At 36.1% G+C, this 21364-nt stretch overlaps 2 protein-coding genes across 6 annotated transcripts in view; one reads left to right on the forward strand and one right to left on the reverse strand.

Moving 5' to 3' along the window:
- LOC149799678 (uncharacterized) overlaps positions 1 to 21364 on the forward strand; it is a 258855-nt gene that overhangs the window by 104972 nt on the left and 132519 nt on the right. For all 5 annotated transcript variants that reach the window (XM_089959030.1, XM_089959026.1, XM_089959027.1 and 2 more), the window contains exons 4-5: positions 6918 to 7016; positions 7811 to 7895. In XM_089959030.1, the coding sequence (XP_089815156.1) occupies positions 6918 to 7016; positions 7811 to 7895 (184 nt within the window). The remainder of the gene's footprint in view (positions 1 to 6917; positions 7017 to 7810; positions 7896 to 21364) is intronic.
- On the reverse strand, positions 15041 to 18049 carry LOC149799679 (E3 SUMO-protein ligase ZBED1-like). The gene is made up of 2 exons (XM_089957070.1): positions 16038 to 18049; positions 15041 to 15547 (listed from the first exon to the last, which is right to left on the reverse strand). The coding sequence occupies exons 1-2, from the start codon at positions 17598 to 17600 to the stop codon at positions 15041 to 15043; spliced, it is 2070 nt and encodes a 689-aa protein (XP_089813196.1). The 5' UTR covers positions 17601 to 18049.

Consider the following 21364-nt stretch of genomic DNA (forward strand, 5'->3'; position numbering starts at 1 on the left):
TCCTGTCTTGAAAATTTATGATGGATACTCCTAAATAGATGGTCATATCACCATGAGGTTTTCACTAAAAGACTTCTTATAATGTCTGCTGGTTCTAAATGAAAATGTTACTGATCTGACATCTAATATGGCCTCCATAGCTACCATCTATAAACCTTTATTGCTACTCCTGAACTGAAAGTCATATTGAAATGTGATTTTCACCAAAAGTCTTTTTATGGTGTCTGTTTGAGCCTAAATGAAACAGGTGCTGATTTCAGGTATAATATAGCTGCCAAAGTGGCCTGCTTGAAAATGTTTATATATTCCTGAATGAATGGTTATATTATCATGAGATTTTCACAGAAGACTTAAAATGTTTTGTTGATCTTAAATTAAAATGATACTTATCTGATGAACTATATGTGGCCATGGTGAAAATCTTGATTTAGCTACTCTTACTTGACATGTGGTTATGGTGTCTACTTGGTCCTAAATAAAAACGACTAACCTTCAATATGGCCACCATGGTAACTATCTTTAAAATATTGTTATCTCTACTCCTGAATGGATGGCTGTATCAGTATGGAGTTTCACCAATGGACATCTTATGATGTCTAGTTAGTCCTAAATGAAAGTGTTGTAAGTCATACATCCATGATGGATATTGTGAAAATCTTGTTTGTCATTACTCTCCCTGATGGATCATCATTATGACATGTTGTTGTTGTTGTAGGGTTTAACGCCATTTTTCACCACATGATAGGCTATCCATGGCAGCCAGTATTAATGGTGGAGGAAGAACCCGGGAAAACCCCGGAAAGAACCACCAACCCACGAGAAGCTAATGGCAAGCTTTCTCACATACCCACATTGGCTGAATCCGAGACTCGAACCCACACAGACAGAAGTGAGATGGCAATGATCCGTAACGGAGAGCACTTTAGATCACTTGGCCACTCGGGGCCCCCATTATGAAATGTGGTTGTGACCAAAATATTTATGTCTACTTTGTCCGAAATGAAAATATTGCCAAGCTGATATGCAATATGTCAGCCACAGCAGCTAATTTGAAAATCTTGTTATCGCTGAAGAATATCAGCATGGTTTCAGTATTCACGAGTTAAAAGGAAGAAATTTTCTTATCTTGAATACCTGGAGTGTCCAGTAATGTGTCAGTCTCTTAAGGGACTCTTGCTTTTGTATTAAATTGGAATATGGTGACAGATTTGTTAAAGTGGCTGTTTGTTTTTGATACTTGTATTTGTTGAAGTAAACATTATGCATGTATCCTGGGGCTATATCTGTTAATCTTCACATTTTATTAATGAAACTATCACAAACATAATTTGGTTTCAAAGTAAGGCTTTTTTGTTAACAAGGAATTTTAAGACCAAAAAATTGCAATTAATGACAATGACATTGCAGCAGTGATCTGTGATAGCAGTTTAGTTCCAATTAGTTCATTGTGCAATTTAAAGAACCACAAATTTACTTTTTGTACTTCACATAAACGTGTATCCCAAAATTAACAAGAGCACACAATTTCCTTTACATTTATTTCACCCATTTCAGTTCTTGAATCCAGTTTTATGTGTTAATGGGTTTGCCATTTCCTGTCAATTATCTTCATTGTATATATGTCAATTTTTAAAAGGTTTTTTAAGGGATAGATCTGGATGAAAAGTAAAATTAAATTTTTGGCATATTAGATGTCATGAATGTTTTAAGAGGTGAGATAGCAGTGTATTTTGCATCAGCAGGTTTCATTTGATCATGATTACAGAAAATTGTGAAAACTTGTGTAAGTCTGTTAAAGCATTTGATTTAAAATAGATAAACCTTGCTCAATTCCCCAGATGTTTTGAGTGACTGTCATATTGCTGAAATCAAGCCATTTTAATTTTTAAAGAAGAGAACTGTTATTAGGTTTTATTATTCATTTATTTCATATGTCTAAGCCATCTCCAGATGTCACGGTGAAGAGATTTTCATGGGCAATAGCTGTAGAACCAGTGTTTTATTTACCCATCTGTCATGTGTCAGATACGCAGACTTTTCTGATTTGACGCACAAAAGTCGTCGATGGTGCGTAAATTGATGTACCCCAATGTTATGTTTTGCTGATTAGCACAAAACAGAGGTTTGGTCTAAAAATCATCGCCAGTATGTAAATCGATGCACCTTAATGTTATGTTTTGCTGATTAACACAAAATAAAAGTTTGCTCTCACTACTTTATTGGCTAGATTACAACTCTCCCAAACAGGGAAAATACACACATATCAGTTTCTTATGCTGAATTTATCATAATACATAGGGTTACAAGCGAGTGTGGAGCCTGGAGCTGATCCATAACTTTCACATCATTTGTATCAACAGGATGTTAGAACCATATAATTACCACACACAAGAAAGAGGTGGAAAATAAACACGTGATTTTAAAGCGATTCTCATGAGAAACTATTATTTTATGCGCATTCTTGTCACGCAAAAAAGTAACAATTTCCATTCGCTCAATTGTATGCCTTGCATTGTTCCAAGATACTGTCAGTGTTTGACTTAAAATGGTGTCCAAGGCAAAAAAATTAAAACAGATCCGAAACAAACAAAATTATCATTTTGACTGTGATTGTACAACCAACCATCGATGATAGTATTGTTATCGAACCAGTGGAGCCTTCATCATCTAAAGATGAGGTATCAGTTACTTGTAAGAGAAAACACAAAATTTTATGCAGCAATAGATGAAACCATAAACCTGGCCACGTTTTCAAAAAGAAGTTAAGTGAAGAATGTGGCAGTGAAGACGCCTTTATGTTTTGCCATATATGTACAGAGGCTATAAAAAACCTCCATGACCAAATGTGCAAAATAAAATTACTTTCAGAACAGTACACTGGCATGGCATGTTTGGTTGCCAGAACACAAACTGCTGATTGAAGGTCCACAACACCAGGCAGATTTGAATGCAGTTTTACAAACAAGACATAGCAGTGAAAGTGCTGCTTAAGTGTGTACATTGGCTGAGTGTAGAAGAGGTCCCTTTTCTGAAATACAAATCTCTTCTTAATTTAATACACAATGTAATGGCTGAAGAAATTGATGCCATTGACACTTTGAAGAATTCCACTATTCAGTATGACTCTGCTACTACCTGTTCAGAGTTACTGGAGAGCCTATCAAATGTTGTTGAGGATAGTCTTATACGTGACATGCAGAAATCGTCATTTGTCACAGCAATGGCAGATGAAAGCACCGGCATATCCAACAATAAACGGCTTGTCATATGAGCTCATATTATTTCTGATGACATGAAACCATCAACATGATTTTTAACAAATATAGAATGTTCAGATGCTTTTGGCAAGGGAATTGCCTTATTGGCTTTAGTCACATTATATAACTAATATTTTAGTTGTGTATTTAAACAATATAATTGTTTTTAAAAACTACTGAAGACTGATCATCGGCTTGAATAGGACTCATAGGTTTGGATTTTGACTCAGTTCTTTGCATTGACGAGTCAAGTGACTTGGATGAAGCCTTTTGTAGATAAAACACGGAGAACTTTACGTAGTGTCTGTTGACCTTAATCCTTAGTGCAGAAAAGTGAAAATACAATTTTTTAAAGCCAAATATTTTAATTTTCAAATCATTTTGGTTATTACTTAATGTTTTTTTTTAACACATAATAATAATACAGCAAAGTAACAGTCTTGATGAATTTTAGTGAATTGTAACATTGAAAGAAATCATGAACACAAGTTGCTGCCATATGAAGTATGTTACCAAGTTGAGAGATAGGCAGGTTCAAATCTTGGATTTGTAGATTATATTTAGCAGTACAGTACCCAGTGGAGCAACAAAAATAAACCTTTAACTGGGTTAATGTTGTCAATGAATTCACATTGATGTCTGTGGTTATCTAAGATTTTATCACAGGAAAGAATAGGCATGGGAGGTAACCCTGCTGTGACTTTACTTCTTATCCACAGGTCTGTGCAACAGTTTCTGGTGTTACAGTTTATGTCCAGAAATCTGTTAGGAAGTATATGAAAGAAGCTTAGCTTGAGAGTATTGTATTAATTAGTATCAAATCTTTAATGACTGAGAGAATTTATGGGTGGGAGTGAATGCATTATCCTGTGGCTTTGGAATGTTTTTATTATTTTACCATTCAGACATTTTGAGTGCATAAAGGGTTTTACTCATAAGTTTGGTTTCTTTTTTATTAAGTTATCCTCTCAATATTTTGTTGATCCCACAATATCACAGATCCTATTTTACCTACTCATTGAAAATTGATATATAGAAGCATCTCAAGGATGTTAAACTCGAACACACCAAAACTAGATGCATGTGACCTGATTTGCATGCTTGAGTGACCTGAGCATTTTTGTTGTGTTTATTACATTCTCAATAACAGACCCTATTTCACCTATATTCATGACATTTCTAGTGTGGACACATCTTAGTAGGTGTAATTCCATCATGCCAACAATAGGTCATTTTGACCATGTATTCACTAAAGTAACTTTTGTATATTAAACCTGTTGTTCGTTACATCCTCAATAACTTGGCAGCTATTTTACCTTTACTTGGATTTGGATGCATGTCACCTTCAGTATTGTGTACTGTAATTTACCTATGCTCATGAAAACTCAATGTGGAGGCATCTCAGAGATGTTGACTAAGGAATACCATTGGTCTAGGTTTTAGTTTCAGCTTTAAAAAATTTAAATTTTATCAGTAGCATTAGCTTGTCAAAATATTAGGTTTTGTACAGTAGTGGTGTTGCTGGAAAAGATGAAGGCCAAATAAGTCAGAGCACCATGTTGGGACCAGGAATAGCCTGCACCATCCTCCACTTAGGAGCAAGAAAATGATGAACTGGCTAAAGGTGTTGGTACTTTCAGAGAGAGTTTTTTTTGTTTTGTTGTCATGGTTTGATCTGGGGGATCAGATTAGTGAAGCTGTGATCATGCCATGAAATGATGCAAGGAGGAGGGACAATTTACTCATTTAAATGGGTAATTTAGTGTGCTCATAGGTACAAAAGGGCTTTTGAACCAGGTTAATTACCCAGCTATGTTTAATTTACACCTGGCTACTTTAAAAAAACTATCCCCAACAGGGGAGGTACCCCCTCATACACACGTGCACTTTGGGAACTCATCCTACAACTTCAGAATATAATGAAAGGCCCTGCAAAAGGTATCTGTTAAGTTGATATTGAGGGGCAGCGTTGGGGTTCAAAATGAATACTACTTTGTTATTCATGCCTGAAATCAACAGGTCATCTGTACACTGTCCATCACAGTCCATAGTGACCGCTCCGGTGGCATAGTGGTTAGAGCATCCGTCTCGGATGCGGGAGGTCGTGGGTTCGATCCCCGGATGAGTCATACCAGAGACTTAAAAAATGGTACTAACAGCTGCCTTGCTTGGCGTTCAGCATTAAGAGGTTAGTGTTAGGACTGGTTGGCCTGGTGTCAGGATAATGTGACTGGGTGGGACATGATGCTACATGTCTGCGGCATGATGCCCCAGTGCTAGACATCACTATAAACTGCCACATGGCAGACATCATAGCGATATGACTGAAAAATTGTTAAAGCTACGTTAAAAAATCAAAATCACATCACATCACAGTCCATAGTGGCTACACATATACACTGAGGTCATACCATATGTTTGTCTGCCTCTTACCACATGTCTTAAGCAGTGAGGTGGAAATGTACAAAACTTCATAAATGCATTATTTGTATGGTAACCATGCAAGGAGGAATATTATTCTTGGCCCCCTAACTAGGGTCCTTAGATGGAGGCAAAAGGTCAGATTTACATATGAAAAGACATGTCAGTTACATTTTTTAAAAACCTTTTGGACCAAAGTGTATGTTTGCATTGAGGAAAATACCATTTGGAAGCAAGATATTAGGTCCGAGTAGTCTAAAGTGCACAAAGTTAAGATCACTGCCAACTCACCTCTGACTTCGTGGGCTCGAGTCTCAGGTTCAACCAGTGTGGGTACATGAGAAAGCTTGCTAGTAGTTTATCATAGGTTGGTGGTTCTTTCTGGGGGTTTTACTGGGTTCATCCTCCAACATTTATACTGGCCTCCATGTATAGCCTGTCTTGTGCTGAAAAATGGTGTTAAACCCTACAACAACAACAACAACAACAACAAGATATTAATAGTGTTGTGAAGGTATAGTGTTGTGTAATAAATGGTTGGGTAGATCTGCCACAGAGAGTAATGAAAGTAGGTCCAGTATCTTTTGGAGGTATGTCTGGTGCTTTAGTCATTCCATTTGATTGGTTTGCTTTGGTATAGTTTGATGTTTTACAGCACAGCAGCACAAGTAGGTTATTTATTACTAAAGTAATTAGAATAAAGTTCCTTGCGAACTCACACCGTTGTGGTCACAAGTCCAGAATGCTAAACACTGTACCACCACAGCCCCTGCCTTCATTACTCACATCTCACACAGCTCCAGTCTCCAGTAGTTACATCTCATGCAGCTCCTGCCTCTATTAGTCACATGTCATGCAGCACCTGTCTCCATTAGTCAAATCTCACACAGCTCCTGTCTCTATTACTCACATCTTGTGCAGGTCTTGTGACCAATAGTCAAATCTCACGCTGCTTCTGCCTCTATCAGTCACATGCAGGAGAACACATAAGGCCTAATTTACACCCAAGACTGCGGGGGTGGGGGGGTATTTCACTTGACAAGATTTTCATACACATTTGTTTTCAGCAACTCTTATAAATACATGTAAGTTGTTTCAGTATAGCTTCTGTTGGATTCCAGTTTAAATGTTGAGTACATTAAGAACACAAATGGTCTTGTTTTCTAATAACACTAAACAGATTTAATCACTGTTCATTTAGTAATTAGACATGTACTGGTACTCACTTTATAATTACAGAGGTCACTACAACTGGTTACAAAACGACAAGAAAATCTTGGAAAACGATCTTCCCCGTAAAACTGCTAGCAGTGTTCTTCTGATTTATTTTGCAGTCAGGTAAGATTATTATTTTAAATAGAATTTGATTATCCAGACTCATTAAGCAGAATAAAGTTCTGAAATGATAATTGATTGCTTATTGATTTTTTAAATGTTTTGTTTTACCATATACTATTTATACTTGCCTTTAAGATGAGTCCAAAATGCAAACTGCACAGACCCAGACCTGCAGTTGCATAATGCATGGTAGATCTGGATTTGTGCAGTATGTTAGGAGTAATCAGTAAAACAAACAACATAGACACTTGTCTGCAGGCGCATTATGCTATGGCAGATCAGGATCTATGTTGTTTGCAGTTGGACTTGACCTATAAACAAGTATAAACAGTATTTATGCTTGAGGATATTGTGTTGTTGTTGTCCACCGATCTGTTACCACTTTGGTTTTCACAATAATTTCAGTTCACCATGAATGAATGGTATACACTAATTCTCACTGTGAAGCACATGTGTACAACATGGTTCCAGATAGAATACTGTATGATTAAGGATCCAATTACACGAGCTAAATTTATTTTGAAATTGCGTGGAAATGTATCTAATTTAATTTGAGCTCTTGGTTTAATCCAGCCCATCATAATGTAAACTGACCAAAATTAATATGGTTCTGTACATGTTTCTTACTACATCATACATGCAGTGTTTCCCAGTTTAAAGTGTCCTCACTTACAACACAATACGCTAGTGTGGTTTCCGAAAACAGTGAGGACCCACAGCAGTGGTAGAATTAATATATTGATTTGAAAGGACACTGTTTATGCCATACTAATACCATCTTTTCGTTTCTTCAGGTTTTATGTAGACAGTATAATACAACTAAGAGATGTGGACACTGTCGAGCTTTTCTACTTAAATGCAAAGCAGGCTGTTTTCAAGGTAAGAACAAAAGTAATCTTATTGTACACAGCCATGTTCATTCATTGTTCAGGCTTAATTTAATGTAATTAAAAGCCAAGCTTTAATGAGTTCAGATTTTGACTTAGGTATTTTCCCTCATCCTGGAAAAGAAGACAGAAGGAAGTAAAGAAAGAAAGGAAAGTTTGACGCAGCATTTGGGTAGGAGGGGTTTGAACAAATAGGGTGTACACATTTATTGTCTGTCCACAACTGTTTTGGGGCTGGTTAAGGTTTTGAGTACAAAACTTTGTTAGGATTGACTGATGAGTAATAAACTTGATATGCTATCCTTCAACTTTTGAGTTTGCCAAATTAATGCATTCAAGTTTAAAGGTCTATTCATGAAAGTTGGAAATGACTAGGTTAGTTATTTGGCTACAAACAGGGTCAGTATGCTTTTCAAATCCAGCTCTGTAGTGGCTGACCTCAAACTGAAACTTCTTTGTCCACATACAAGATCTTTGAACTACTTCGATACAATATAAGATATAGTTTCTTCATGGCAGTTACCTGACCAGTTTCTGTCAGCTTGGGTGGTAGACCCAGTTCATCGCAGAACTTACCAGCATACAAAGTTAACAGTTTGTTCTAGGGCCCTAGGTGGCCAAGTGGTCTAAAGCACTCACTGTTATGGATCACTGCCTTCTCACCTCTGTGTGGGTTCGAGTCTCAGGCTCGGCCAATGTAGGTACATGAGAAAGCTTGCCAGTGGCTTCCCACAGGTTGATGGTTCTTCCTGGGTTTCCCAGGATTCATCCTCCACCAGTAATACTGGCTGCCATTTATAGCATATCATGTGCTGAAAAATTGAGTTAAACCCCACGGCAACAACAACAACAAGAGCTTGTTCTCCTTTTGCCAAGGTGTGGTTTGACACAGGTGTAAGAAAAAATAAATTTTTCTTCATATATTCATTTCATCCATGGTATCTAAACCTTTTCTGAACCTACAGCCTATCTGTTCAACAACAACAACAGCTTGTTCTTCTTTTGCCAAGGCGTGGTAAGACACAGGTGCAAGACAAAATAAATTTTTATTCTTCTTATATTCATTTCTTCTATTGCACTATGTTTGGAATATCTAGCCAAAATACACATAGACTGGCTGATTTAAAAAAAAGTATTGTGGTGGTCAGATTTTGTATTTGTGGACTCCATGACCACAGTAGTTTCCATGGCAATAAAGTATTACAGATGCTCAGATTTATTATTTTGTATGCTCACTTACACAGTTTATAAGAAATATCACCAGAAATGTATAGGGCATAACCGATTAGCATTTTTCTACTGATTTCCGATTCCGGATTTTGGGCATGAAATTTTTCCGATTCCGGATACGATTCAATTAATCGGAAATGCTAAATTAAAAGGTTTTTCAAATTAACTTTTTAAACCGTGTTACACACGTTTTGCATATCACACCGATGTCACAAGGGTCCCGCCTAATCATTTATGTCGACCAGCTGCCAGTTCTGACCCATTCTTTGTTCAACAATTAGTTGATCTTGCCGCCAGGCTTTAATTTTCCCGCCTTAATCATTTATGTCGGCAAGCGGCCAGTTCCATCCTGTACTTTATTCAACAGTTAGTTGATCTTGCCGCCATGCTTTAATGTCGCGGTCAAATAAAAATAAAACAGGCTTTTGTTTGGTCCTATAAAGTTGGCCTCTTGCGGCGACTTAAATAAAAGCAATGAAATCTGATCGATTCTTGCATTTTCCAAAGTGATCGGTGATTGAAACAAGTTTATTGTGCTGTGAAAGTTTCCTTATTAACTTTATTTATATTTACGATTGTAAGAATCATTTTCTTTTAATACCTCATTAGCATGTGTCAATGTATTCAATATTATGCCTTCATTATTGAGGATGTTGACATAAATGGGTAGGACTGTATTATATATTTTAATAAATTTAAATCTTTCGGTCTAACTCAAGTATTATCGTTTCACCCCGTTGTGTTGACCATATTGGACTTTTCTGACTTCTTATTTAACTTTATTAACGCACTATCGAATGACACGCAGTGTTAGACACGGTGCTATAGAAATTCAACTTTATTATTTTTATTATCCGAATCGGTCGTTCCTGCCTTGTCCAACTCCGATTAATCGGAAGTTCATACTATCCGGTGGAATCCGATTTCCGGATCAAAAGTCGGTTATGCCCTAGAAATGTATATACTTGCTTAGAAGTTCATTCCAACTGCAAACAGCATAGACCCTATTATACCATTGCTAATACACTGTCAAGTAAGGGTCTATATTGTTTGTTTTATTGAGTACTCCTGCCCAACTGGATATACCCAGGTCTGCCAGCATGTTATGCAACAGCAGATTTGGATCTATGGAGTTTGCATTTGGACCTGACTTATAAGCAGGTATATCCTGGGAACAAGAATTACACAAGGACTGGTATCTAAACCCTTTCTGAATCTATGTCAGTCTCCTGTTATATACAGATGAGGCCCCAGTCACTGATTTTGCACTTTGGTCAAAAAAATACTATCCAGGGAACAATGGTTTGTAACTATTCCAATGGGCTATTTCCCTGCCTCTTAATTACCTATAAATGAGGTTTCCAAGGTATATTTGGCATTGTGATAAAGGGATAATTTCTTTCTCTTATTGCAGAATAAAATTTAAAAGTTGCTTTAAATTAAAGTGATAGAATGTCAAATCACTGCTGTACATGTTGGTTTATATTTTAACAATTAGTGTCTGAAAATAAATATACGTCATGAAACCATCTCCAAATATGACTTGTCTTTTTTTTTTTTTTAGTTGGAAAAACCCAATGGATAATGTGAATAAATAAACATTCAAAGAAAGTCACAGCTTTACATTTTTTATGCTGGTAGATCACACGAGTATTAGATGAGTATTAGTTTCAACCTGATGTTAGAGATACAAAAAGTACAGTCTTTTTTTATACAAGAAAAGGTAATATGCTATTTAGGAACAAACTTTTTGAGCTAAAAGATCTTGACTTTCATCAAATTTTGGGGGGTGGGTGGGTGGGTTTGGTGTAACTAGCTTGCAAATTCAGCGTAACTTATATCTAGACATTTTCATATCTTTTACAAATATAAATATACTTGTACAATCTTTCTAAATAAATACAGACACAGGTACTGTTAAGTAATGTGCCCATTGCCTTGAAGCTTCATTGGTATCACAGAGATATTTGGTGAGGCAGAGGAGTGGTATATCCTGTTTTATTTTAGCCACAGATATCTTCAGTAGGTTGTTACTTATTTTATAATTCTCTTGTTGAGGTCAGAGGTCAGTGTTAGGTAACTGTTCAACCTAAATCATCTTCTGAATGATACATACACTTGATGTTTACACTGAAGTTAAGGTGGTCCCAGTTTGAAGAGTATCGGAGGAAGCTTGCCCATAATTTCTGGGTTGGTCAGTGGTTCTTCCTAGGGTTTTCCCTGGTTCTTCTTCCACCAAATATACTAGACTTTCATGTGTTGAAAAATTATGTTGAAACAACAAATTTAAGTTGGGGCATGGTAATTCACAGTAAGAACTTTTTTATATTCAGTTGCTTCATGGAATTCTTTTTTCTTAAAGTGTGATAACCTATTTCTGTAAACTGGACTAGATATCAAAGTGTGATCTTCTAAGACTCTGCTGTTTATGCGAAGATGCTGTATTTCTCCCATAATAACACCAGGAGGCCAGCTTAATAAATGTGTCACAAAATAGGGCAGGGATCTCGCATGCCACATGAGGCCTGCCAAGCCGTGTCATGTGACCTGCAAAATGATTGGCATCACAGGTGTCATGAAAGATAACAAAGGTGGTGTGGCCCATGGGCCATCACAAATGCCCTCATGTGGTCCTCATTGTGGTTTGAGTTTGATACCCCCAGAATAGGGGGTGGACTTATTATTAAATAAAGTTACCTATAGTAGATATTTGACAAAATTGTGACAATAAACTGTTTGGTGGAGGTGGGGGTTATTCATCAAGCCTGAGCTATCCACAGATAAATACAGTACATACTGTATATACTTGCTTATATAAGCAAGTCTCCAAACTGTAAACAACAAATAACCTAATCTGCCATAGCATAATGCACTTGCATATCAGGGTCTATGTTGTTTGTTCCACTGATTACTCTTAACAAACTGCATTGACCCATATCTGCTGCTGCATTATGCAGTGGCAGATCTGGGTCTGTGCATTTTGCATTTGGACTCCTCATATAACCAAGTATATATGGTGCCTAATTTAGAAGGTCCCTTTAAGATTTTTTAGTTTACACTATTTGTGGTTCCAATTACAATTGAACTGTGTTAGTGTAAGCAGTTGTAGATTTATTCTGTATCTGTCCTCTGATATCCAGCTTCCATTAGTATGTCTTTTTTATCGCTTCTTCTAGATTATTTGGAGGAAAGTCCTGAAACTTGGCACACACAGATTTACTTTGGATCAGAATAAAAGCTGTTGTCCTTTTGGGTATTTAATATGGCAGAAAAGGTCAAACGAAATATATCACTGTCTGCCTATAATTCAGATATTCTTTGCAGCAGCTACATTTGTGCTCAAGGTTAATGTATTGGTGGTTTTCACCTTCAGCTAAGATTGGACTTGTTAAGCATCAATGGCCTTGTATATTAGAACTGTAAGACTGCATCTGAATTTTACAATTTTGCAAACTGTCTCAATTAATTAAACTGTTAGTTTTATCTCAGTATATTTATCAAGAAGACATTTATTCAAACTTTTCATCATAATAGGACTAAACGTGGACTCGTATATCGTATGTACTCACTTGTAAGTTGAGTCAAACTGCAACAAGTAAGATCCTGATATGCCATAACATAATGTGCCTGCAGATCAGGGTCTGTGTTGTTCTACTGATTACTCCTAACAAACTGCACAGACCCAGATCTGCTGGTGCATTATGCGATGGACTGGGTCTGTGTAGTTTGCAGTTGGACTTGTCTTATAAGCAAGTACATATGATATTTAATTTATTGTACAGAAAATGATCAATTCATTGTGTAACTTTTGTTTTTGCGATCACTTATCCATTAGGACAAGTTCTCACAAAATTGACCGAACCTGACTTGTTACATTCCCACGCTTGAATGTATTCAGCTCAATAGGGAAAGGGAGGAAAACAAGAGCTTCATGAATTTATATAAATCATTTATTTAAATGTAAAATATACAATACTTTATTTCTGTTTTCTTTTCAGACACCTTGTTTTTGTTTTCTTACACAATGTTTTCTTTTTCTAAACTTTTCTGACAATTTTAAATGTAATTGATTTTATGTACTTTTTGAGAAGGGTAGAGATGACTTGCTTTTCATTTGAAAATAGCTTTTACAAGTCACAAGCCAAATTGTCATTAATTGGGAACAAAGCCTCTGTTGTAAACTTAATTTCTTGTGATCTTTTTTTAAGGCTACATCCATAAAGATTTTTTTTTCTCATTGTCCTTTCCTTGTGAGCATTAAGTGAAACTGGATTTGTCATATATGTATGGGTGCAGGATAAGTAACAGTCGTGAACAGGAAAGCCTCATTCTGACCTTTGGATGGGATTTCTCTATCCTACATAAGTGCGTAAGATTTAGGGGTGAAACGATACGCCTGTGCCACGTATCGATACGATACACGATACACAGCCTACGATACGATACATATCGATACATGTATCAGACTGAAAATGGGATTATCACAGTACATTTGATTAATCATGTGAATGTATATGTTGAATGGTATTTTCAAGTTCAAACAGTGTCAAATATGCAATGTATCAGCAGTGAGTCACCTTGTTAACCTGTTATGTATAATGATAACAGAAAAAACTGGATCAAGATACAATGTCACAACTACTAACATTGTTGTTCTGTGTAACCAAATAAAATATAACAAAATCTTTGATGTGTTTCTTTATCCTTCATTCAATAAAAGTGAAATGTTACAAGTTTTGTGTCTGATTCATCATGCAACAACATACTGGAACAAAATAATATATTAAAAAGTACACGTAACACAAAAATACAACAAAAATTTAAAATGCTTAGGATTAGGAAATCATAATTATGCAACCTTTTCTAAGCTGTATACTTTCCTCCTTTCTTCAGTTCAAGAAAGATCATCTTAGAAAACACAAATGATAAACTTCACTGCAGCAAACACTAATTAATTTCACATAAATTGCCATGTGTGTAATTGAAGTCTATAGATGAATTAAAGAAAGTTCCTAATAACTGAAGATGATATCCTCATCAACTTAAATGCATCTTCCAGCAAATGAATAAATCTTCTTAAGTCACAAACTCAGTGTTCTAAAACTAGCTGACAATTGTGATGACTGTAAATGGCATAAATGAACTGAATTAGATAATTCTGCCTAACAGATGCACAGGACTATTACAAGTTTTGTGTCTGATTCATCATGCAATAACATACTGCAACACAATAACACACTAAAAAGTACATGTAATACAAAAATACAAAATAAATTTAAAATTATTGGGATTCAGAAATAATAATTATGCAGTGTTAAACCTGAGATCTGTTATATCAATCTATATCACACAAACACCCAACTGCAGTGTAAAAACTGAGATCTGTTATATCTATCTATAACACATACAAGCACCCAACTGCAGTGTCAAACCTGAGATCGGCTATATCATTTTACAACTTGCAAGCACCTAACTGCAGTATTGAACCTGAGATCTGCTACATCCATCTTTATCACACAAGCACCCAACTGCAAACAACGTTGAGCCTGAGATCTGTTATATGAATCTATAATACACAGCACCTAACTGCAAATAATGTTGAACCTGATATATGCTATATCAGTCTATAACGCACAAGCACCTAACTGCAAACAGTGTTAAATGTAATTTCACATAAATTGTCATGTGTATTTGAATTCAGTAACTGAATTAAAGAAAAGTTCATGATGATTGAAAATGATATCCTCATCAACATAAATGCGTTTTCCAGAAAATGAATGAGTCTTCTTAAGTCACAAACTCATTGTTCTAAAACTATCTGGCAATTGTGATGACTCTGTAAAAAGCATAAATGAACTGAATTAGATCATTCTGCATAACATATGCACAAGACTGTCAGACTACTCGTCACAACTTCCAAAGTTTCATATTCTTCTTCAAAAATATCAAAATATCCACATTCTCCCCAGTCAGAGAGGCTCTTTGTGCTGATACAACATCTCCAGCAGTTGAAAGGACTCTTTCAGATGGCACTGATGTTGCTGGAATAGTCAACAACATCTTGGCTAGTTTGGCCAGCAAAGGGAATGATGTTTCATTGAATTTCCACCACATCACTGGGTTGTCACCAATATGTATACTAGATGTCTCATTCCTGTAACGTGTTATCTCTGTGTCAGCCCTCTGAAAGAGGGACTTTGATGGCTCCACCTTGACCACGTACACATCTCCAAAAAGATCTTCAAGTGCACCCTTTTTCACTGGAGGCTCATCAACTTCAACCTTCGCTGTTGCTGCTGGTCTGTTATCTCGTTCTGTAACTTGTACTGCAGGAAGCTGTGGTAGTGGGGGAAGACTAGATGGTAGTACATGAGTGAGTTCATCAGTCTTCTCTGTCTTCACTACTGTTTCACACTGTAATAAAAATCAAAATTATATAATATGTACTCCTTAAGTTAATACGAATCTCGCAATTTTATGTTAATTAACATTTTAGCATTAATTCACTGGCATTTAATATAAATAAAACAACATGATTTTATCAATATAAGATCAATATGAATATTAAGAAATATTTGTGTATATGAAGTTATGAACTTCAAACAGTGAAATTATGTAATAGTTTGTGTGTTTGCTCTATGTGTGTGTGTGTGTGTGTGTGTGTCACTGTTTCAGAGGGAGATGGAGAGAATCGGATGACATAAGAACTTTGAAGGTGACTCTGGGGCATACCAAGATCAGTGGTGCATCTAGGGTAACCTTTGGGGAAAAGTGTCCAATTTTAACTACCAAAAGAAATTTCATATATCCTTAAAATCTTGAAAGGGGACAATAATATTATGTTATACTTCAACTGCTGCACGTAGATAACACAACGATACTCATATGTAAATGTTTGACTTACCTCATTGACCTTCACTGTTTGCATGACAATGGAAGCATATATTTGGATCCTTGTAGCATCGTCTACATCAGTTAGAGCCCTAAATCTTGGATCTAGGGCACAACTGTGCAGCAGAAACTGCTGCGTGTCCTTGTCATTGTATCTTTTGTCTAGGTCTTGGGAGATTGCCACCTTGACTGCCTTCACAAGTGCAGAGTCACTTTCTTGCACTTCCATTGCACTAATAATACGATGTTTAAGAGGAAAAATCATTGATATGGTAGGTGCTGCTTCATCGCACAATATCGTTGTAATGGTTTTCATTGGTTTGAGCAGTTTGAGAATATCCTCAGCATTTGATACATCATCCTCTGATAAAGTGTTTAAGTCCGTCTCCCTCTGTCTGATTTCCTTACTTAATAGAGTAGCTACAATGGCAGGCTGCTGCTCTAAAAATCGATCAATCATGTCATAAGAACTATTCCAACGTGTCTGGACATCTTGGATAAGTTTGTGTTTAGGAAGCTGCAACAGCTCTTGTTTGGATTTCAGCAGGGTAGTAGCAGTTGTACTGCGATGGAAAAACGAGACAATGTGCCGGATCCTCCCAAGAAGGCGTGACATCTGATGAACTTGCAACCCTCTCTGGGTTGCTAGATTTATAGTATGTGCAAAGCACTTGATATGTGGTGTGAACTTTGCCTCTTGAATAGCAACATCCATGTTAGCAGCATTATCTGTTACTATGGGGAGTAACTTGTGGGGTCTTTCCAGTTGCCATTCCTTACTGGCATCAACTAGTACTGCTCCTATATTTTTACCAGTGTGAGACTCGTGTAAAGGTCTCGTCTGAAGAACAAAGCTTTTCATGCACCATTCCTTATCAATCAAGTGAGCTGTGATTGTTATGTAACTCTCTGTAGCCCTTGAAGTCCAACCATCTGTAGTAATGGCCACTGATTCTGCCTCTGATATGGTGCTTTGCACTTCTTGTTTGGTGTGAAGGTATAGGTCTGGGATAAATTTCTCTGCGAAGTGTGTTCTTGATGGGATGGTGTAGCGAGGTTCCAGGGTACGAATCAGATTTCTGAAACCTAGCGAATCAACCACTGAGAAAGGGCGCATATCATGTGCAATAAACATAGCTATATGCTTAGTGATTGTCTGTGATCTTTGCGATGATGGAATTAATGGAGACTGAAAAACTTCAGTCCATCTGAGCTGACCAGTGGTTGTTGGATGTGATGGCTTAGGAGTAGGAGAAACACTGACCTTGGGAGCTGATATCTTGTCATCTTTAAAAGGAATTCCAATGGCAATGGTTGGGTGGTGCCGTTTTAAATGTGTAGACATATTTGTGGTGTTTCCAGTATTCCTAAGAGCTGTAAAACACAGTTTGCAAACACACCTGGACTTGTCTACTTTTCTTACTCCATTCTCATACTCCACAGGATATCCAAAATAGTTCCAGGCCGATGATCTTCTAATCGCAGGTAACTCGAGTTCAATTTTTCGACCTTTTGCGTCTGCTCCATTTGACCGGATGTTGGAATCACCTTGGTCACCCCGCTGTTTGTAGTTCATTGCATGAAAGCATCCCAAATGTCTTAGTGATTAAGAATGATCATAAGTTCTATCACCGGTTCCACACCCATACCGATAGTTTAGTCCCACGCAAAGAGAAAAGAATTGACACTTACATTATTATAATAATTTTAAGAAAAAAAATTTTCCTTCAAAAACTATTATTAATTTATGTCTTTGATTATATTTTTAAATTATGGTATTATTTAAGAAACAAAAAATAATGTAATTTCCTAGTACAAGGAAACTCTTATCTATAGAACTGGTCCGGGTGCGGGAACGGAGATGACTAACTGAATCTCACACGCTATACTTCCTGTGTATACAAAACAACTACCGCGACAGTTTGGTCTAATGAGCTCCTAATTTAATTATCATAACTGCTGAAGATTTATGTAGTTATTATAAGGTAGATATCGTTTTGTATCGATTCTTCACTTTGTGTATCGATATGTGTATCGAAATGGCAAAAGTATCGATGCATCAATGTATCGATGAATCGTTTCACCCCTAGTAAGATTGATGTGGAATAGGGAAATTCTACAGTTGTATACAGAACTGTTCAAAGCCTCATTCCTGTTTAATTCTGACCCTTGGGTGGGATTTCCCTATCCTACACCAGCACATATGGATTCCATTCTTGTATATCAGACAGCTATTTTTTCACTTATCCTAAGGGTAGATCAGTTGACATGCTGCCTGTTAGGTCATTCTCATTCTAATGACTTTTTTGATGCATAGTTATTGTCGTGAGTAAATGGTACACAGACCTTTAGTATATTCTGCAATAATAATGATTTAGTAGGCAAGAAAGGAATCACCCCCATAAGTGCATTCAGGGTCGTGAAGTCTAACTGGTGGTGGATATGATTTGTACCAGGATATTGGCCAGTGACTTCATCCTTGTTAGAAATATTACCATATTTATTCACTAATAAGTCCAGTCCAACTGCAAGGAGCATAGACCCTGATCTTCTGCATAATGCATGGCAGATCAGAGTCTGTGTTCTACTGATTATTCCTAACAGAATACATAGACCCCCACATTATACGGGAAAAGATTTGATTAGTCTGTGCTTTTCTTCATTTTTGTATTGTGTACATTTTCATAAAATAAGAGATCCCTGTAGACATTAATTCCAATTCTCTTTCAAGAGTCTAACTAGATGTACTTGTGTGAGTGCACAGTATAATTGATACTACATGTATTTATATGTGATGCATATTTCAGGAGCCCATATTTACATCATTTTAATATATATATAGTGTACTCGTACCAAACACCCTTGCTTCCTGGACACTGTCTTTTTTTATGCCATGATTTTCAAAATGGGAAGGACTTTCAGGGACCATAACTCACTGCCTTTATCCATACAATAAAAACACAAAATGGGAAGGACTTTCAGCGACCATAACTTGATAAGTCAAACTGTTTTAGGAAAAAGGCTTTCCATATTTCATTCAAAACTGAAAAGAAAAAGTAAAATTCTTTCTTTGCAAAAAATTGTATAATGAAGTTTTTAATAATTGTAAATATTGAGTTATTTTAGTAGAATTAGTCTGAATATATTTAAATCAAGCCTATCAGCTTGCCATTGAAGTTGCCTCGTCAATTGTTTCTGTGCTACATTGTTGGCAAAATACTTTTTAATGTGTCTATGCATAAATGCCACTTTGTAATAGCATGAAGGATTGAATAGTTTGTATCCATTGTGTAAATCTTCTGTATATGAGAAACACTTGATATTATTTACACACTGTACGTATTACTGTATTTCTTAGTGATATCTCAAGAAGAACAGCCCATAGCCAGCTTTTTTTTTTTTTTTTACAAAGGTTAGGAAAATATTTTGTTGAAGGAAGTCATATATTTTAAGTTGACCTCTTGGGGTTATCTTGGGACTGACAAGTACTGTATAAATCTGCCTTGTAAGTTGTTTCTGCCCTATAATGGTTGCCTGCCCCCCTTTAAAAAAAAAAAATATATATTTTTCAACATGCATACATTCTATATTTTAATAATATGAAGACTGAGTAGGTTCTAAAAAACTCACCTGTATTTGAGAACCACTTTACATGATATACCTGTAAGTATTATCATATTTCTACATCCATGCTGAATTAAGTCCATATCCAGCTTTTACTTAGTTTGTCAGAGTTTTTGTTTAAGGAAGTTGTTGTGCATCATCATTCTAAGCCAATGATGAATCCAACTGCAAACTGCACAAACCAAGATCTAATAATGTGCCAGTAGGTCTTGGTCTGTGCAGTCTGTCAGTGTAATCATTTGTGCGAACAACATTGACCCCAGTCTGCAGGCACATTATGCTACAACAGATTATTATCTTTTTGACTCGACTTATAAATGAGTCCATATGGTGCAAAGAGAACCTTATGTGGTTACATTGGGACTGATAAGTACTGTATGAGATGGCCTTGTTAGTTAGTGCCTTGTTGGTTGTTCCTGTCCTAAATTTGTAGCACATATTTTTTCAATGTGGCCTTGCAGAAAGTCAATATTTTAATGATATGATTTCTTGGGATTACAGTAAAAGTAATTTCTTATGTTTTATAAGTCTATCTAGGGTTTGTGCATGTAGCAGAGAGTTAAATTCCATTGGCCTGATGAGCGAGTTTTTCTGCACCTTGAGACCTGTACATTTGACCTTATTCTATCCAAATTGGGGAATAAGTGCATACACCTATTGGTTTGGACATCAGTGCATAAAAGCTTTGTGATAGGTGCCATGGATTAGAGTCCAGCTTGGACTGAATTATAACTCTGTAATGTTGAATATTCTTATGTTACTTGTTTAGGCTTGAATAAACAGTAACTAAAGAAAACAACAAGCTTTGAAAAATTTAACAAATAATTTATTTCCCTGGAAAAACACTATGCAAATGAAAAAATTAAGAAGTTACGGTATTAAGACTCAAATCTAAAAATAATCCAAGAATAATCCACGAGTTAAATTTTAGAAGACCTAGTAATGAAATGTTTTAATGAATTCAAGTTCGAATGCTGACAAAAAATCCAAATTGGAGGACAATGGCGTATACTGTAGTCTTTATGGTGTTGTGTCATCTACAGTTCTTTTTTATTCCACAGAAAATGATATTCTGGTATTTGAATTTCCGAATAAAATTTAAATAAATGTCTTTGTCGAAGAATTCTGAATTCTGTATGAGCGCTCAAATGTTTCCAGGAAAAAGAATTAATCTTTTAGAATCCAAATAATATGAATACAAATTGTAACTCCAAACTGTCACAACAAAATGAACATCTTTACGTCTCAGTGTTTAGAAGCCCCACTGAGAAATATCTCTATAAACAAAGGTTATAAGTAACTTGAGACGTAAAACAGATTCCTGGATGAGGGTCATATGATCACATTCTAGAAAGGCTTGGAAGGAATCTTCAAGTCTAATGGCACATAAACCAGTACAGCCTCGATTCCACGATTATCATTCTTGCATTAAAAATGAATTTTAAAAAAGTTGTTTACGTGACCCTCAATCAAGACCAGGAACTAGTTCATATAAGATACAAAGATAGGTGTTTACAACTAACTCTTGGGTCAAACTAATTTCTGGAAAATATCAAATTCCTACTAAACAAAATTACATTACTTTGACAAGTAATTGAAAGTAAAAAGATTTTAAAACTTGCAATTGAATTAAATCAAATATACGTAACAATATATTCATGACATTCTATTTATATTCTCTACATACTGTATATGCTCTCTTACAAGTCAAATTGC

The sequence above is a fragment of the Sinohyriopsis cumingii genome, chromosome 5, assembly GCF_028554795.1.
Source record: "Sinohyriopsis cumingii isolate HCF-2022 chromosome 5, ASM2855479v2, whole genome shotgun sequence".
Lineage (NCBI taxonomy): Eukaryota > Metazoa > Mollusca > Bivalvia > Unionida > Unionidae > Sinohyriopsis > Sinohyriopsis cumingii.